This window comes from Neltuma alba, unplaced genomic scaffold (genome assembly GCF_004799145.2).
Source record: "Neltuma alba isolate B1F8T4 unplaced genomic scaffold, ASM479914v2 tig00000217_pilon, whole genome shotgun sequence".
Taxonomy (NCBI): Eukaryota; Viridiplantae; Streptophyta; class Magnoliopsida; order Fabales; family Fabaceae; genus Neltuma; species Neltuma alba.
The window spans coordinates 157,319-171,516 of record NW_021631964.1 but is presented as its reverse complement, the minus strand read 5'-3'; the positions used below and the strand labels follow the sequence as shown (position 1 = coordinate 171,516).

Here is a 14,198-nt window from a genome sequence, read left to right as displayed (position 1 = left end):
ATGGGCCTACACAAAGTTTGGGCCTGAAGCGAGGATAAGGTCAACTTGAACGGGCAATGCAATGCAAAGGGTGGTGGCGGTACTAGTCCACAGAAAAAGGGAAAATCACATGGAAATAAATTGCGCTAACCGCTACGCTGACCAAAGTGTCGTGTAAAGAAATATAAGACCAAAGTCAGGCTGTGCCACCACCGGACCCCCCAAATCCTCGAGGCGCTCTCTCTCTCTCTCTCTCTCTACAATCACTCACCCTAGCTCCTCCACCTTGGCGCTCTCTCGCCCTTGCGCTTGTTTTTCATGCCTATCTCCCGGCTCATTTCAGCCTGCCACTCACCGTCCCAACTCCAACTTCACCTTCTCCACATTCTTTGAAGTATTTTTACCCTTTTTCTACCTCTCCGTCTTTCACATTTATTGCCTTTCCTCCTTCAATTTGGGGGCACTGACTGCAATTGCTGCTACTTCTGCAATTTGACAAATTTATATGCCCGTCCTTTCCAGTGATTGCTCTCGGTTTCTTTCTTCATTTTCCTTTATCATTTTTACATTTTCGCCTTATTGAATCTCTTTGTATAAGAATAGCAGCATAGCTGCTGGGGGATTCTTTTGGGTCCAACAATCCATTGCCCTCAGAACAACTATCAGCGGTAACTATTGATTTTGAGAGTGATATGATTTTCGTACTCCAGAATGGTTGAAAATGAGCATTGTGTTGTTTATTTTTTGAAATGAAAGATGAACTTACCATTTGCTTCATGTATTCAAACTCCTTATTAATTGGGTTTCCCTCTGTCTCTCTACCCTTCGACTCGATAGCCTCTCCCCCCCTCGGTGACGGCACGGTTCAGCGGCGGCAAGGACGGCGACGGCGTGGACGAGTGAAGGAGCGACGGCAAGGACAACCACGCCGAGGTTGACTCTCTGCTCTCGATTTCGTTTTCATGGACAGCGTTCAATCCTCTCCCTTTGATTTCTGGTTTTTGCTCAGGCGGCGTTTGGTCCTCATGCTTCGATTTCATTTTATCATACATTGTCCAGATGTAGCTGATGTTTCTCCGCATATTATTCAATAATTATGTTTGCTTGTGGTGTTTTGCTCAGTTTCTCAGTTTTTGCTCTGGCTTCCTTCGATTTCGATTATGTTGCTCTCTATCTGAGTCCTGATTTTCTATTTCACTGGTTCTCGTTCGCTGCTCTCTTCGATTTCGGTTTTTATGCATTTTAGCTATGAGTTTTCAGTTTGATTTTTCAGATTGTGTTTTGCTGATGCTTTTGGATTGGGTCTTTGATTGTGGATTTCTTCTTCAGTTCTTGTTTTCATGTCTTCTCCGTGTCTGCGATTCTGTTCCTTTTTTTTTTTCCAGGAAATAAATTAAATGGGTATTTTTAGTCTTTTCCTCATATATAAAAATAGTATATCAATTCCATCACCACAGCAAACACACTTTAAAATTCATTTCCTCTTCTACTTCCACTCCCATTAAACGGGGCATTAGGGTTTGGTAATATTTGAATTTTTCTTTGTGAGCAGCCTTTTCACTTGGTTTTCTATTTTTCTCAGAAAAACGATATCGTTTAAAACACCTAATTTGTCTAAAATCTCGTAATGCTCATGGCGTACTCTTTAAACTTTTTTTTTTTTTTTTTTTTTGCTTCTGTTCGTGGTTATTCTTTTTACATTCAATGGTGGAGCATATGCTCATTGGTTGTCTTGTTGGAATTCTATCTGTTTTAAAAGTTTATTTGAATGATCAGATAGGCTTGACTTGTTTGCATGAGTTGTGAGGTTTTCTGCTCTCTTCGTGTGATCACAATTTCCTGAGCTATTGCTGTAAACAAATGGTAATTTTAAGTTTGTTTTTCAATCTCAGCGTAATACTCCAGAACTTATGGAGACTTCTTGTTTGTCCTCCAGAAATTGATGTGATGTATATGCCAACACCTTCCAGAGTTGAATGATGGCTATTGAGGCTTCTGATAAACTGAATATGACGGATGATTTTGATGATGAGGATGGACCAGTAATTTTTAAAAGGACTAATACAACATCTAAGAAAAATCAACTGCTTTCGGAAATAAAGAAGTCAACTTCTAGTCTTGATGGGCAAACACATAGGAAAACTTCTGATATGTCTTCGTCCAATGGCCAAAATGCTGGGCTACAGAGGAGCAAGGTAATCCCATCGACATCACCCACAAAGGCCTCTGTAGATATTTCCAAAGCATCAACCTCACGTATCAGTTCCTCCAACGTGAAATTGCCTCTAGCAAATCCTAAAGTATCATTGTCAGGAGATATGTCCAAGCCTCTTCCAGGATCGAAAGTGCTCAATGATGTTAAGGAGGAAAAACCCTCCATCAAACATCTTCCGAGAGGAAACTCTGAAGATTCTGATGAGGAGGAGGATAACAAACCCTTGAGTGCCAGGCTGAAAATGAACTCCAATCGTAATAGCAAAGCTGCTCCCATTGTGAAGAAACCTATTGAAGACTCTGATGATGATGATAATCTTCCTTTGTCAGCGAGGCTATCACGGAATGCAGGAACATCTGGAAGTGGATATGATCACTCTGATCAGAAAAAACCTCTTTTGAAAGTTCAGAAAAGTCATCAAGAAGGTTCCAGCATGAGTATTAAACAGGAAAAGCCCATTACAGGGTCAGTTAAGAGGCCACTAGATAAAACTATTTCCCTGAATTCTTCTTCGAAGAAGCCAAAGCTCTCGGATCCAGCTTTATCAATCAAAATTAAGCAAGTACCTGTGAAGCATGAGAAAAAGGTGGATGATGATGATGATGATGTTCCTATTTCGCAAAGATTAGCAAAGTCTTCTGCATCAGGAAATAAGTCATCATCAGTGAAGAAGATCGAAAAGGCAGTTAAAGTTAATAAGTCTGGTCCAGCATCATTTAAGAAACAAGCCAAGAAGATGAAGAAATCAGGCAGTAATTCAGAATATTCCAAGTCCACAAAACTTCTTCCTAGTGCAGGAGATGGGCAGAAGAAGTGGACTACTTTGGTTCATAATGGTGTTATTTTTCCACCTCCTTACAAGCCTCATGGAATAAAGATGCTCTACAAAGGGAAGCCAGTCGATTTGACTCCTGAGCAAGAGGAGGTGTTGTTTTATCACTGTAAAGTTATTTTGCTAGATTGTTTGCCTTTTTATCTGTTTCTGAAGAGATGATGTTCTTTAATCACTTTGTTTCCTAAGTTTTTGATATTATGAAATCTCCATGAGACATTCTGACAGTGTAAATGAACATTAAATATGTTTTGTAGGTTGCAACTATGTTTGCTGTCATGCGAGACACAGATTATATGCAAAAAGAAAAATTCAAAAGTAATTTCTGGAGTGACTGGCGCAAGTTGCTAGGAAAAAACCATGTAATTCAGAACTTGGAAGATTGTGACTTTACACCAATATATGACTGGTGTCAAGTTGAGAAAGAGAAGAAGAAGCAAATGAGTACAGAAGTAAGTTGGTATCTAGCATGATCTTGGTTTAAAATAACAAAGTTTAGAATTATAACAAAGCGTCATTTCTTCCGTTTGTGGAATTCAACTTTAATTATAATGCTAATGTTGATGATTTGACACTTAAGCAACTTTCATATTGTGGTTAGTTTATCTCTTGTTTCACAAGCGGGTATAAATTTTTGTAAGATTTAATTTTGACTTGGCGCTGGTATTGTGCTAGATGATGCCTTGATTCCTCAAATGATATATTGCTCATTACGTTGATCTTACTACTCAATTTAATGAGTTCTTCTAATGTGCATGGTATATGTGAGTTGGACAATGCCAAGACTTTGGCATTGCAATTGTCATTTAGTCAGGGTAGTCAAAAGTGTGAGCCTTAGCGCCTTAGGCACAAAGGTGAGGCACAAAACAGCATCATTGCAATGGCTTCAATCTTGCCTCTTAGTGCCCTCAACACCTTTTTCAGATTAAGGAGTGACTGCCTCATGCGGATCGGTGGAATATAAGAAATTAAGAATGAAGTATGAATGAGTAGAAGAAGCAAGAGTTTGGTATACAAAGATGAAGTGGGTATAAGGATTGGGTGATGCTGGCAAGTGATGAGTAGGTTTTGGTTAATGGATTCAAACTGTGGAACAGTACTGTAAACAACAAAGATACTGGATTCAAGCTGGAAGAGGCTTCTTCATTTGAGCAGCACTGAGGTGTCATGCTGTAGTTAATCAAATATAATATGTTATTCGAAGCAGAAAAATTTCACTTGCAAAATATTATACATTATATAAAAATTGTAAAATTTTTTTTAATTAAAAATACTAGATAAGATATGAAAGTTATCTAATAAAAAGAGAAAAAGCTAAAATTGGTGCAATGCGGCCCTCACCATACGCCCATGGGTACTGGTGTGTGGCAGATGACACATGCACAATATAAGGAGACTAATTTTGAAGGCTTTCTAAAACTGCTGATTGTGTACTCCAGATCTTTCAGTGTCTTACTATTGTTTATCTTCTCTCTCTCTTCCTATCTGTTTCTTTCGTATTCTCCATATATCTTAGGACTGTGGATGGCGCTGCTTAGGCCAGTGAGCAGGCCAAGTGTTTGGCGAATTCGAGAAAATAGCACATCATGCATGCGCTCATTCATTACTCGCACCACAGGAGAAAACAGAATCCTTTAAAACCAAAACAGCCTTGTCCGTGTTAACTAAATGTGCCATCATGCTACTATAACCGCACACCACCCTGGCACTTTTTGCTCCTTTCTCTGCCCATATGCTGTAAACCTAGTGGCAGAAGAAAACACCTGGACAGAACCAGCTGCCATTAAGAAGGCTCAGCAACCTATTCTAAACTGCGAGGCCACTCCACAATCTAGAATAGAAATGATAATTTGTCCCTGAACTTCTAAAATCCGTCTCTCAAACTTCCTGATAAATAGCCATTTTGAGACCTGGGTCTGTAGCAGTTGATCCTTAGCCAACTGGCTGAAGAATTATAAGATGTCAGTCTGATTTGATGGGTCGCATCACTTGATATATCAATATATATAATTTAGTTGATATTTTGCCTGCCTTATATTTTCATAAACATGTTTAAAAACCCTGAGGGACCTCAACTATCCAAATAGCAAGTTAAACAACTTGGTGATTATGATTTGGAATGAATGATTTTAAGCATTACATACAAGAACCCGGTTGCTTCTTAGTTTGCCTGTGCGTGTCTGTTTGATATATTACTTGTCTTAAAAAATTCTTTTAAACCAAGGTCATACTTGCAAGTTATAGTGCATTTGTGAGGAGAGGGTAGACTCATGTAAACTTGTAAGGATTATATTACATCAGTTAATAATATTTGTGGAAAACTTGGAGCATATATTGCTTTTATGGATAGTGCTTAAAATAGAATATAAAGCAAAAATATATATGTACAGATATTTATACAATGATATTTAAATGCCAAATTCTCAACTTACAGATAGTGCAATAATATTCTCACAAATACACTTACCCAAGTCAGAAACCTACATATCAACAGCATGTGAATGCCCTCTGTTGATTTATTGATATGAATACATGAAATGTAGATAAAAAATGAATAAAATAACAGAGTCATGGATCAATGGAGAGGGCCATTCATGTCAATCATTTTTTGTCCATTAACACATCCTGCTGTCAGATGGGCTGGTCTAAGTTCGGTTGACGGATTTGGTCAATGAAAGAAGAAGTATAAAGGTAAAACTGTTACTAGGTTGCAGCACAAATTGTGTGATGCCCACAAACTTGAGTTTTTTGAGTTTGCTGCAATCTCAAACTCATTTTTAGCAGCCATGTTTTGAATTATATGAATATGACCCTTTACTAATACCTTTTGCTGCCATGCTCGGCATGACTTGGCTCCAAGAGTCCCTTATCACAATAATGCCTCAGGTGCCATGGCTGTTGCAATAGTGTTCTACATGCCATCAACAACTATGGGGCTTCTTATGCCCAAAAAGAAATAAAACCAGAGCATGCTTTGATCCATGATTTTGTGGGACAAATGTCTGTTGGCACCCTAATATTAATTCTGTAGCATTTTCACTTGCTGGCAGTCAAACTGAGAGTTAATTTTGTCCTTCACTGCTTTTTGTATGTTGGACTTTTATGCGTGGTTGTATATATACACATAAAAGTAATTTCCTTATTATGCCAATCAGAAGTAATTTTACTAAAATTAATTATGTTGCTATTTTCCTTAATGTTGTTCCAGTGATTTTCCCAACAAGCATGGTGAATTTATAATGGGTCCTCAATCATGTAACTAATTTGGGTAGTTTTTACTTTTTAGGGAGTTTGGATCACTATTGATAGTTCTAGGTTAGGTTAGGTTCCTGATAGTCTATTTTATTGAGGCCTTCAACTTTATGCTTTTTCTTTTTAAGATTTTGGGTGGATAAGATGCATTAAGACTAAGTCGGTTGAAGGGGTTATAATTCATTTCTCTCTATTGGGTAACTGCTGACTTTCTTGTCTTGGGTTCATGCAGGAAAAGAAGGCCCTTAAGGAGGAGAAAGCTAAACAGGAGGAGAAATATATGTGGGCTATAGTTGATGGTGTTAAGGAGAAGGTACTTTAATGCTGGCTCTCACATTCTCCACGCTCTTAAAATTTCTTTAACTCCCAATCTATGATTCAACTTCTTGTGGCTTCTGCAATCCATTATATTGGCCCGTGTGCTGGCTAAAGAATTTTTGACTGTGATTCATGGCAAAATCCTGACATGGCAAAATAGTTACTAATTCATTCACAATGATTTCATATGCCTGCTCCCTACAAAACAGGTGTGCGTTGAATACTCTAACTACCCTCTATTGTAATTTCCTATCTACCCTTCTGGCCTCCCCCTTTAATTCCTATATATCTGTGGCTTTGTCAGACGTTACTGGGTTCTGTAGCTCTTTTCTGCGTGCTGTTAAGTAGATTTCTTTCATAAAATTTATGGTTGTTTGTTTCCCTATTTTAAATGCTTTTTCATGCTTCAATGTTGTCTGTGTCAGTTGTTATGTGTTTATGAAGTCGAACTTATTATTCTTTCCTCCTGTTTGAGTGCCAGCTATGAAATATGAATTATCTTATTCTTCTCTGTGCAAGTTGCTAATTTCAAGTTCCCCTTTGTTAAGTTGTTCGAGTTTTGACTAAATGTTATTGACAATTCACTGTAGGTTGGAAACTTTAGAGTTGAACCACCAGGGTTGTTCCGAGGTCGTGGAGAGCATCCAAAGGTTACTGTCCTAGCTAATTAATAGTAGTAGAGCTTTTTCAGATATATAATAATGATATCTTACAATGCGACATCACATGAGATATTTTACCGGATTTTATGGTTAATAATGGTTTATTTCTATTTGTCATTAGATGGGCAAACTGAAAAAGCGCATTCGTCCAAGTGATATCACAATTAATATTGGAAAGGATGCTCCAATTCCTGAATGCCCTGTCCCTGGTGAAAAGTAAGTTACTTTAAGACATTGGAGGGCAGGAAAAACTTGATACTACATCTAGTCAAAGTTCAAAGATGACATTACTTTTGATTCCTTGGGATTTGTGACCTTGGCAGGTGGAAGGAGATAAGGCATGACAATACAGTTACGTGGTTAGCATTCTGGAATGATCCAATCAACCCAAAGTTGTTTAAATATGTTTTCCTGGCTGCTAGTAGCTCTTTGAAGGGGCAAAGTGACAAGGAAAAGTATGAGAAAGCTAGGATGCTGAAGGTGCCTCTATGCTTTATATTTTTTTATGAACTCCATCCTGTATTCATTCATGATACTTTAGGGTAAGATTTCTTGTAATTTGTTTAATCAATTTGGATATTGGTATCTTGGTGCAGAATTATATAGGGAACATCAGGGCTGCATACACAAAGGATTTTAGAAGTAAAGATATTACAAGGCGGCAAATAGCTGTTGCTACTTACCTTATCGATAAGTTAGCTCTGAGGGCTGGCAATGAGAAGGTATTGTCTGGAGAAGTTGTCATTCATTTGTCACTGCAGATCATACATATAATGGATGAGAAGAGTACAACACTCATGCCCAAGCATAAAAGCATGAATTATTTTGAATGCTTGTCAAATTCATCAGTGAACTTGAAATTCAAGTCCTTGCTAGTTTCAGTCAAAATGCTTAGGCTCTAAAATCCACAAGAAATCATGTTTCCAAGTGTCCACCTTGTTCTAGTCTGTTGAAAGAAATATATTCATATTTAGTCAATGGTGAAGACTATCCCGTATGAACATTTGCATTAAAGTAATCATAGAATAAATAATGTGGAGTTCTATAAATGGTGTATTTGCTTCAGTTTATAAATTTTTATTGGACTTGTAGCAGATTCCTCTTGTAGCTTTGTTGGCATTTTCATTTACTTTGCTGCTATCCTGATTTTTACTCATTACCCACACACACACACACAAATTTCTTGAGCATTTAGTTATTTTAGTTACCTTTTCTCAGGATGATGATGAAGCTGATACTGTTGGTTGCTGCACATTAAAAGTGGAAAATGTAACAGCAGAAGCCCCCAACAAGTTGCAGGTGTTACGGCTTTCAAATTATCACGTTTTCTGTTTCTTTTTCTGTTGGAAATGACTGATTAGATTATAAGTCGTTAGATTCAGGGATTTAAAATTTCTGTTTCATCTTGATCTTTTAATCTTTTAATGATAGCATCTCAGAACTTTCTTCTATTAGTAATCAATTTTTCTTATTTGGATTAATGCAGTTTAACTTCCTTGGTAAAGATTCAATTAAGTATGAGAATACGGTAGAGGTTGAACTTCCTGTTTATGAAGCCATTTTAAAGTTCCAAAAAGGTGGGACACTAGTTTTTATGATGTTATATCTATGCTTTGAAACTGCGGTCCTCAAGTATTTGATGTTTTGATCTTCAGGAAAACGCCCTGGTGATGATCTTTTTGACAAGCTAGATACAAGTAAACTAAATGCTCACTTGAAGGAATTGATGCCTGGCCTAACAGCTAAAGTCTTCCGTACATTCAATGCATCTTTCACACTGGATGATATGGTAATAATGGTTTTATTCTGCAAATCATTAAACTAACATGCGTTGAAATGACTATACTGTAACTCCCATTTTCTCCTATGCTTCTACATACCCATCAATTATTCTTCTGTTAATAATTGTATTGTTGACGCTGAAAACTTCTCTTCCCTATATTTTTTTCCTACATCAGGTGAGGAGAGAGTGCATCCCTAGAAAGCATTAGATCTTTCATTGGAGTTGAAATTTTACCTTAATTATAAACTTACAATACACTTCTAGAATGCTTTACTAAATCCTTGTTTCCTGTATGCTATATATCCCATGGCAAGAATGCGTTAATTCTATTTTCATGGCAAAATGCTATCATGCAAATTGTTGTCAGGCGTTTTTTGTACCTTGGTTGTTTCCTTCTGGCCTGTCATCAGGAAGTTGTATGCTCAATTTTCTGGGATTCTCTGATGACAGTTGACTAAGGATACTAAAGATGGCGATGTTGCAGAGAAAATTGGTGTCTATCAGAGTGCGAACAAGCAGGTGAATGGCTCAATACATGTGCAACACACTGATCTTACTTCTCTGTATTCATTTTGCATACTTCTTCAGCTTCATTGCTATTGTCCTTTGGTGTCAGGTTGCCATAATTTGTAATCACCAACGTAGTGTATCAAAATCTCACACCGCACAAATGTCAAAGTTAACTGAGAAGATTGCCGACCTTCAGGTACTGAGAATTCCTGGGCTTTGGTGAATTTCTTGGCGGTTGTTGGAATTAGATTTAACTAGGGTCACTTCTCATAAATTTATAACTCAAGCTGACCTACTGTATACCTGTAGCGTGAGCTGAAGGAGTTGAAAACAGATTTGGAAAGGGCAAAGAAAGGAAAATCTCCTCTGAAGAGTAATGAGAGAAAACGGAACCTATCTCCTGAAGCGTAAGATGGCTTTCTTCATACCATGGGCTTTACTTGTTTGGTTATGACATGTAATTGTTGTTGTAATCTACAGACTAGAGAAAAAGATCGCTCAAACCGATGTGAAAATTAAAAAGATGCAACGTGATATGAAGACTAAAGAAGATCTCAAAACTGTGGCATTAGGCACGTCCAAGATAAACTACCTGGATCCCAGGATTACAGTGGCTTGGTGCAAGCGGCATGAGGTTCCTATTGAAAAGGTGCTGGCTTCTTCAATTGTTCATATAAAGTTATTTATGATAATTTTTTATGCTGCCAGTGCTGAAAAGAATTTAATAGGCTTGAAGAAATAATTGTGAACTAGTGTTTTTCCCAGTGCACGCGCGCACACACACAGACACATATTTTGGTTGCCAGTCTCAAAGTATATTTACTTAGAAGAAAAATGCAAATGCCTTCATCTTTGAGCGATTTGCATTAACCTCTCTGAACTTAGAAAATTGTAAACTAGCGTTCCCTGTCAGATGTGGTACACTCCCATTTATTTTTAAACAAATGATGCGAGTTTGAGGGTGATTTCTTTGCTTCATGGGAAACAAGAGAATGGATTGAAGGATCCCAATCTTGAAGTATCATGGTTAAGCAACATAATTTTTTGTTTAACGGAGTTTTTTTTTTTTTTTTTTTTGGGGGGGGGGGGCGGTTGGTAAAACTCAGTGGGGAAGAAAGGTATTTCCTCTATTTCTTGTTTTCTTAAATAGAACTCATTGAAATGACAGTTAAACTTGACATGGTTAGTGGCTTAGTGGGTAACAGTTTCCTTGTGATGGCCGGAGGCAAGGCTGCTTCAATCATCAAAAAATTGCTTGTATAACTCTGCCTAATTGTTAATTCAAGCCCATGCACGATTAATACTGCGAGAATCACTTGTGTATACTATAAAGTTTATAGAAGTCATTGTTTGTAAGCCGCTAACGGTTTATTTTTGGCACTCCGTACTAATTAGCTGTATTTTTGTCCTTAACGCCACAATTTTACTGATTCATATACTACTTGTTGGCTGGAACGCTCAGATCTTCAATAAATCTCTGCTGGCAAAATTTACCTGGGCAATGGATGTGGATCCTGACTTCAGATTCTGAGATCTTTTCATGGTGGGAGAGACTTCATCTTCTACTCATTTCTTTTACGTAAAAAATATATATTTATATTTTTTTGTTTGTCCAAGGCCAGCGGAAATTTATGTTGTAATTTCATCTAATCTAATTATTGGGTGTTTGCCCCGCCACTGACTGCTTTTCGCTTAGGGTTATGACTGTAACGCCGCACTTTCGCAAATGTGAAAATGAGGTGGAGTTTTTCTAATTCGCTTTCCAAGAATAGCTAATTGCTTTTGTTTGTTGCCATAGTTTGTTGCTAGTTGGCGTTTTTATTTTGTGCCAGCTTCTTACCTTTACCCAAGCTCAAGTTAATCAGGTCTGTTTCTGCCAAATATGATCAACGGTTCATATATATTTGGAGAAAATTTTATTTTTGTTCTGGGTAGATATTTCAATTTAGTCACCATTACAGTCAAGTTAATGAGCGTTTTGATGCCCCAAATGTCTGCAATGCTATCGTTCTATTTTATTTAGGACTTTATCCATACCTAAGAAGGGGGTTTTCTTTGAACTTTGTATATCCAATATCTAGATAGGAGATTAATTTGGCTGTGAAATATTGCTTCAACATAGTTTACAAATATTAAATATTTTTTATAATGTGATTGTGCTTTATAAATAACAAAGTTTATGATGTGACAATCTACCTGTGAAAATTGAAGTCCATTTATATATTTCAGTGATCAAAATAGCATTCACTATATTTTCGGGACTACAAATTGCAAAACTTCAGGGCGAAGCTACGTAATCCAAGAAGTGTGATCAGATCCCTTGTATTGAGCTGGTATTTGACCTAGTCATCCTTCCTTGGCGGCAAATTCTGAACTAAAATTCGGGTTTGACTTGGGTTAACCTGACAATTGAAAAGATTGTCTCTAGTTGGGTTGGGCTAGGAAGAATTTGTCTGCTCTCGTTGTACTCTGAAGGCTTAGATGAATCCGAGTTTAATGTTCATGATTCATAGTCATTAGGTTTTGGAAGAAGTGTTTCACGGAATGACTCTCTTTAAAAAACAACGAAAAAAAAGCAAAAAATTCATCTTAAGGATCTTAAAAGCAAGGAACAAAAAACCGAACCGGGTACTAAACCGGTTAAGGTAGTGGGTTAAGGGTTAATGGGTCAGATCGGGGTTAGACCGGATTAAACCGATAATAATTAAAATAATATAATTTGATTACACCTTTTCTCTTTTCTTTCTTTTTTTCGCCCAATGCAATTTTTTTCCTTATTATTTTATATTTTTGTCTCTTCCTTCTCTCTCTCACGTGAATGTCATAGCACATATCACAAGGCTACTTCTTTTTTCCTCTCTCCTCATTGAATGGCAGATTACTTGTGCATTATTTTCTTTCTGAGCCTTGACGTAAGCCATTGAGCCACGATCTGCTCCCACAAGAGATAGGAGTGAGGAGTGTAGTGGCAGCTACCTAGGTTGCATTATTCTCTGGTTCAAATTTTGAAATTCAGTCCTCTTTCTTCATTTCTCTTTCTTTCTCAAATAGCCCTCTGCGTTTCTGTTTCTTTCTCACACAGAAATGATAAACAGTGATCTCTTTTTCTCTCTACGCATCCCTTCTGCTCTATTACTTATCTTCCTCGGTTCCTCCTTGCCTTCCACTCTTCCACAAGCATGGGTTCGAAGCGCCCACAAGAGACTTCTAAATGGGTATTTCTTTTTTATGATTTCTTCTTCTTCTACCACTTCTCTCAACCGTGTTAATGTCTTCTCTGGTGAACAGTGAGATGGTAAGAGTAAAAAAGAAGAAAGGAGGAAAAAAAAACCGGTGACCCATTCAACCCACCGGTTTTCCCGGTTTTTACCGGTTTTTTCCGGTTCATTCCGGTTTTTTCCGGTTCGATTTAAAGCCGGTTTATTCTTCAAACCAGACCGGACTAGAGACCGGTTCACCGGTTTTCCGGTTGAACCGGCCGGTCCGGTCCGGTTTTTTTTTCATTGCTTAAAAGCATAAAATAAGTAGTAGGTGTTTGTTATAAAACTCTAATATGTAAACAGACCCTGACGATTTTGAACTATAGCAATTTGAAAGGTAAGGAAAGATTGAACAATTCATCCACTTTGTGTTAAGAGCCCCTATGATGATAAAACTTATTAAGATATTTTGCAAATATAGTTAAGGAGGTTGACTGCAATGTTTTAAAAGCCGGACCGGACATCGAGCCAGAGAGATCAGCGGTTGGTCATGGTTTAAACAGGCGGATCGGTTAAACCGTCTGGTTTGATGCGATAATTAAATAAAAATAACATTATATACATATATATGTAAAAAATAAAATATTAAATTGTTTGTTAATTTGAAAAAATAGTTAAATTATTAAATTTCATGGTTTTAGAAGAAATTCAACCCATCATAGTCATAATTAAAATAATGCATTATCTATGCTAATATACTTCTATCTTTATATCAATTGTACATGTAATTCATAATTATAAAAATTTAAAAGGGAAAATTGGGGATAAATCCCTCGTTAAAAATTTAATTGGCAAATGGAGCTTAAGAATTTTGTGCAAATTAACTTTTTTTGTGTGTAATTTATCTTCCCTACGTGCAAACAAATTTCTTATATCCAATAATTTTTCGTGCAAACTATCTTTTCTTTGTATAACTTACCTTCTTTTGTGTGTAACTAATCTTCTCTTATGTAATCAATCATCTTAAGTCCCATTTACCAAATGAATTATCAATGAGGAATTTGTCTCCAATTTTCCCAATTAAAAAATATAATATAAGTACAATCAACAGCTTATAAATTCTTCCCTAAGGGGGTTGTGAAGCAATATAATTATATATATAACTAATATTGATAATTAAGATTAATGAATGATGGGATATGCTGATGGATGTATCAATGCTTCCAATGTCTAGAAAGATTCAAAATTCTCCATTATTTTTTAAGTGAAGAAACAAAATTAAAGAAATTCAAAGTGTGCACGATGTAATATGTCAGACACAAAATGAAAATCAAATGTCAATTGAAAGTCCTAGCTTTTTATTCTCTCTTTCGTATACAGATTCGGCTTCTCTTCATCTTGTTGGCTCTCTTTCACCGCATCTTCAGCTCCCTCTAAGTTTTGAATT

The 14,198-nt window shown here is 36.9% G+C and overlaps 1 protein-coding gene across 1 annotated transcript; it reads left to right on the top strand.

The window, feature by feature from the left end:
* Positions 1-210: 210 nt before the first annotated feature.
* LOC114758837 (DNA topoisomerase 1 alpha) lies at positions 211-11,460 on the top strand. Its single transcript, XM_028947958.1, has 16 exons — positions 211-912; positions 1,916-3,119; positions 3,284-3,478; positions 6,511-6,591; positions 7,187-7,246; positions 7,380-7,474; positions 7,582-7,738; positions 7,855-7,980; positions 8,477-8,557; positions 8,745-8,835; positions 8,914-9,047; positions 9,492-9,560; positions 9,658-9,747; positions 9,861-9,958; positions 10,032-10,200; positions 11,014-11,460. Exons 2-16 carry the CDS (start codon positions 1,956-1,958, stop codon positions 11,080-11,082), a joined length of 2,679 nt encoding a protein of 892 aa, XP_028803791.1. The 5' UTR covers positions 211-912; positions 1,916-1,955; the 3' UTR covers positions 11,083-11,460.
* The last annotated feature ends 2,738 nt before the right edge of the window (positions 11,461-14,198 follow it).

Coding starts and splice junctions, on each gene's coding strand:
- LOC114758837 (XM_028947958.1), top strand. CDS start 1,956: ATGATGGCTATTGAGGCTTCTGATAAACTGAATATGACGGATGATTTT. Junction 3,479..6,510: donor AGAAGCAAATGAGTACAGAA/GTAAGTTGGTAT, acceptor GGGTTCATGCAG/GAAAAGAAGGCCCTTAAGGA. Junction 9,959..10,031: donor CGGAACCTATCTCCTGAAGC/GTAAGATGGCTT, acceptor TGTAATCTACAG/ACTAGAGAAAAAGATCGCTC.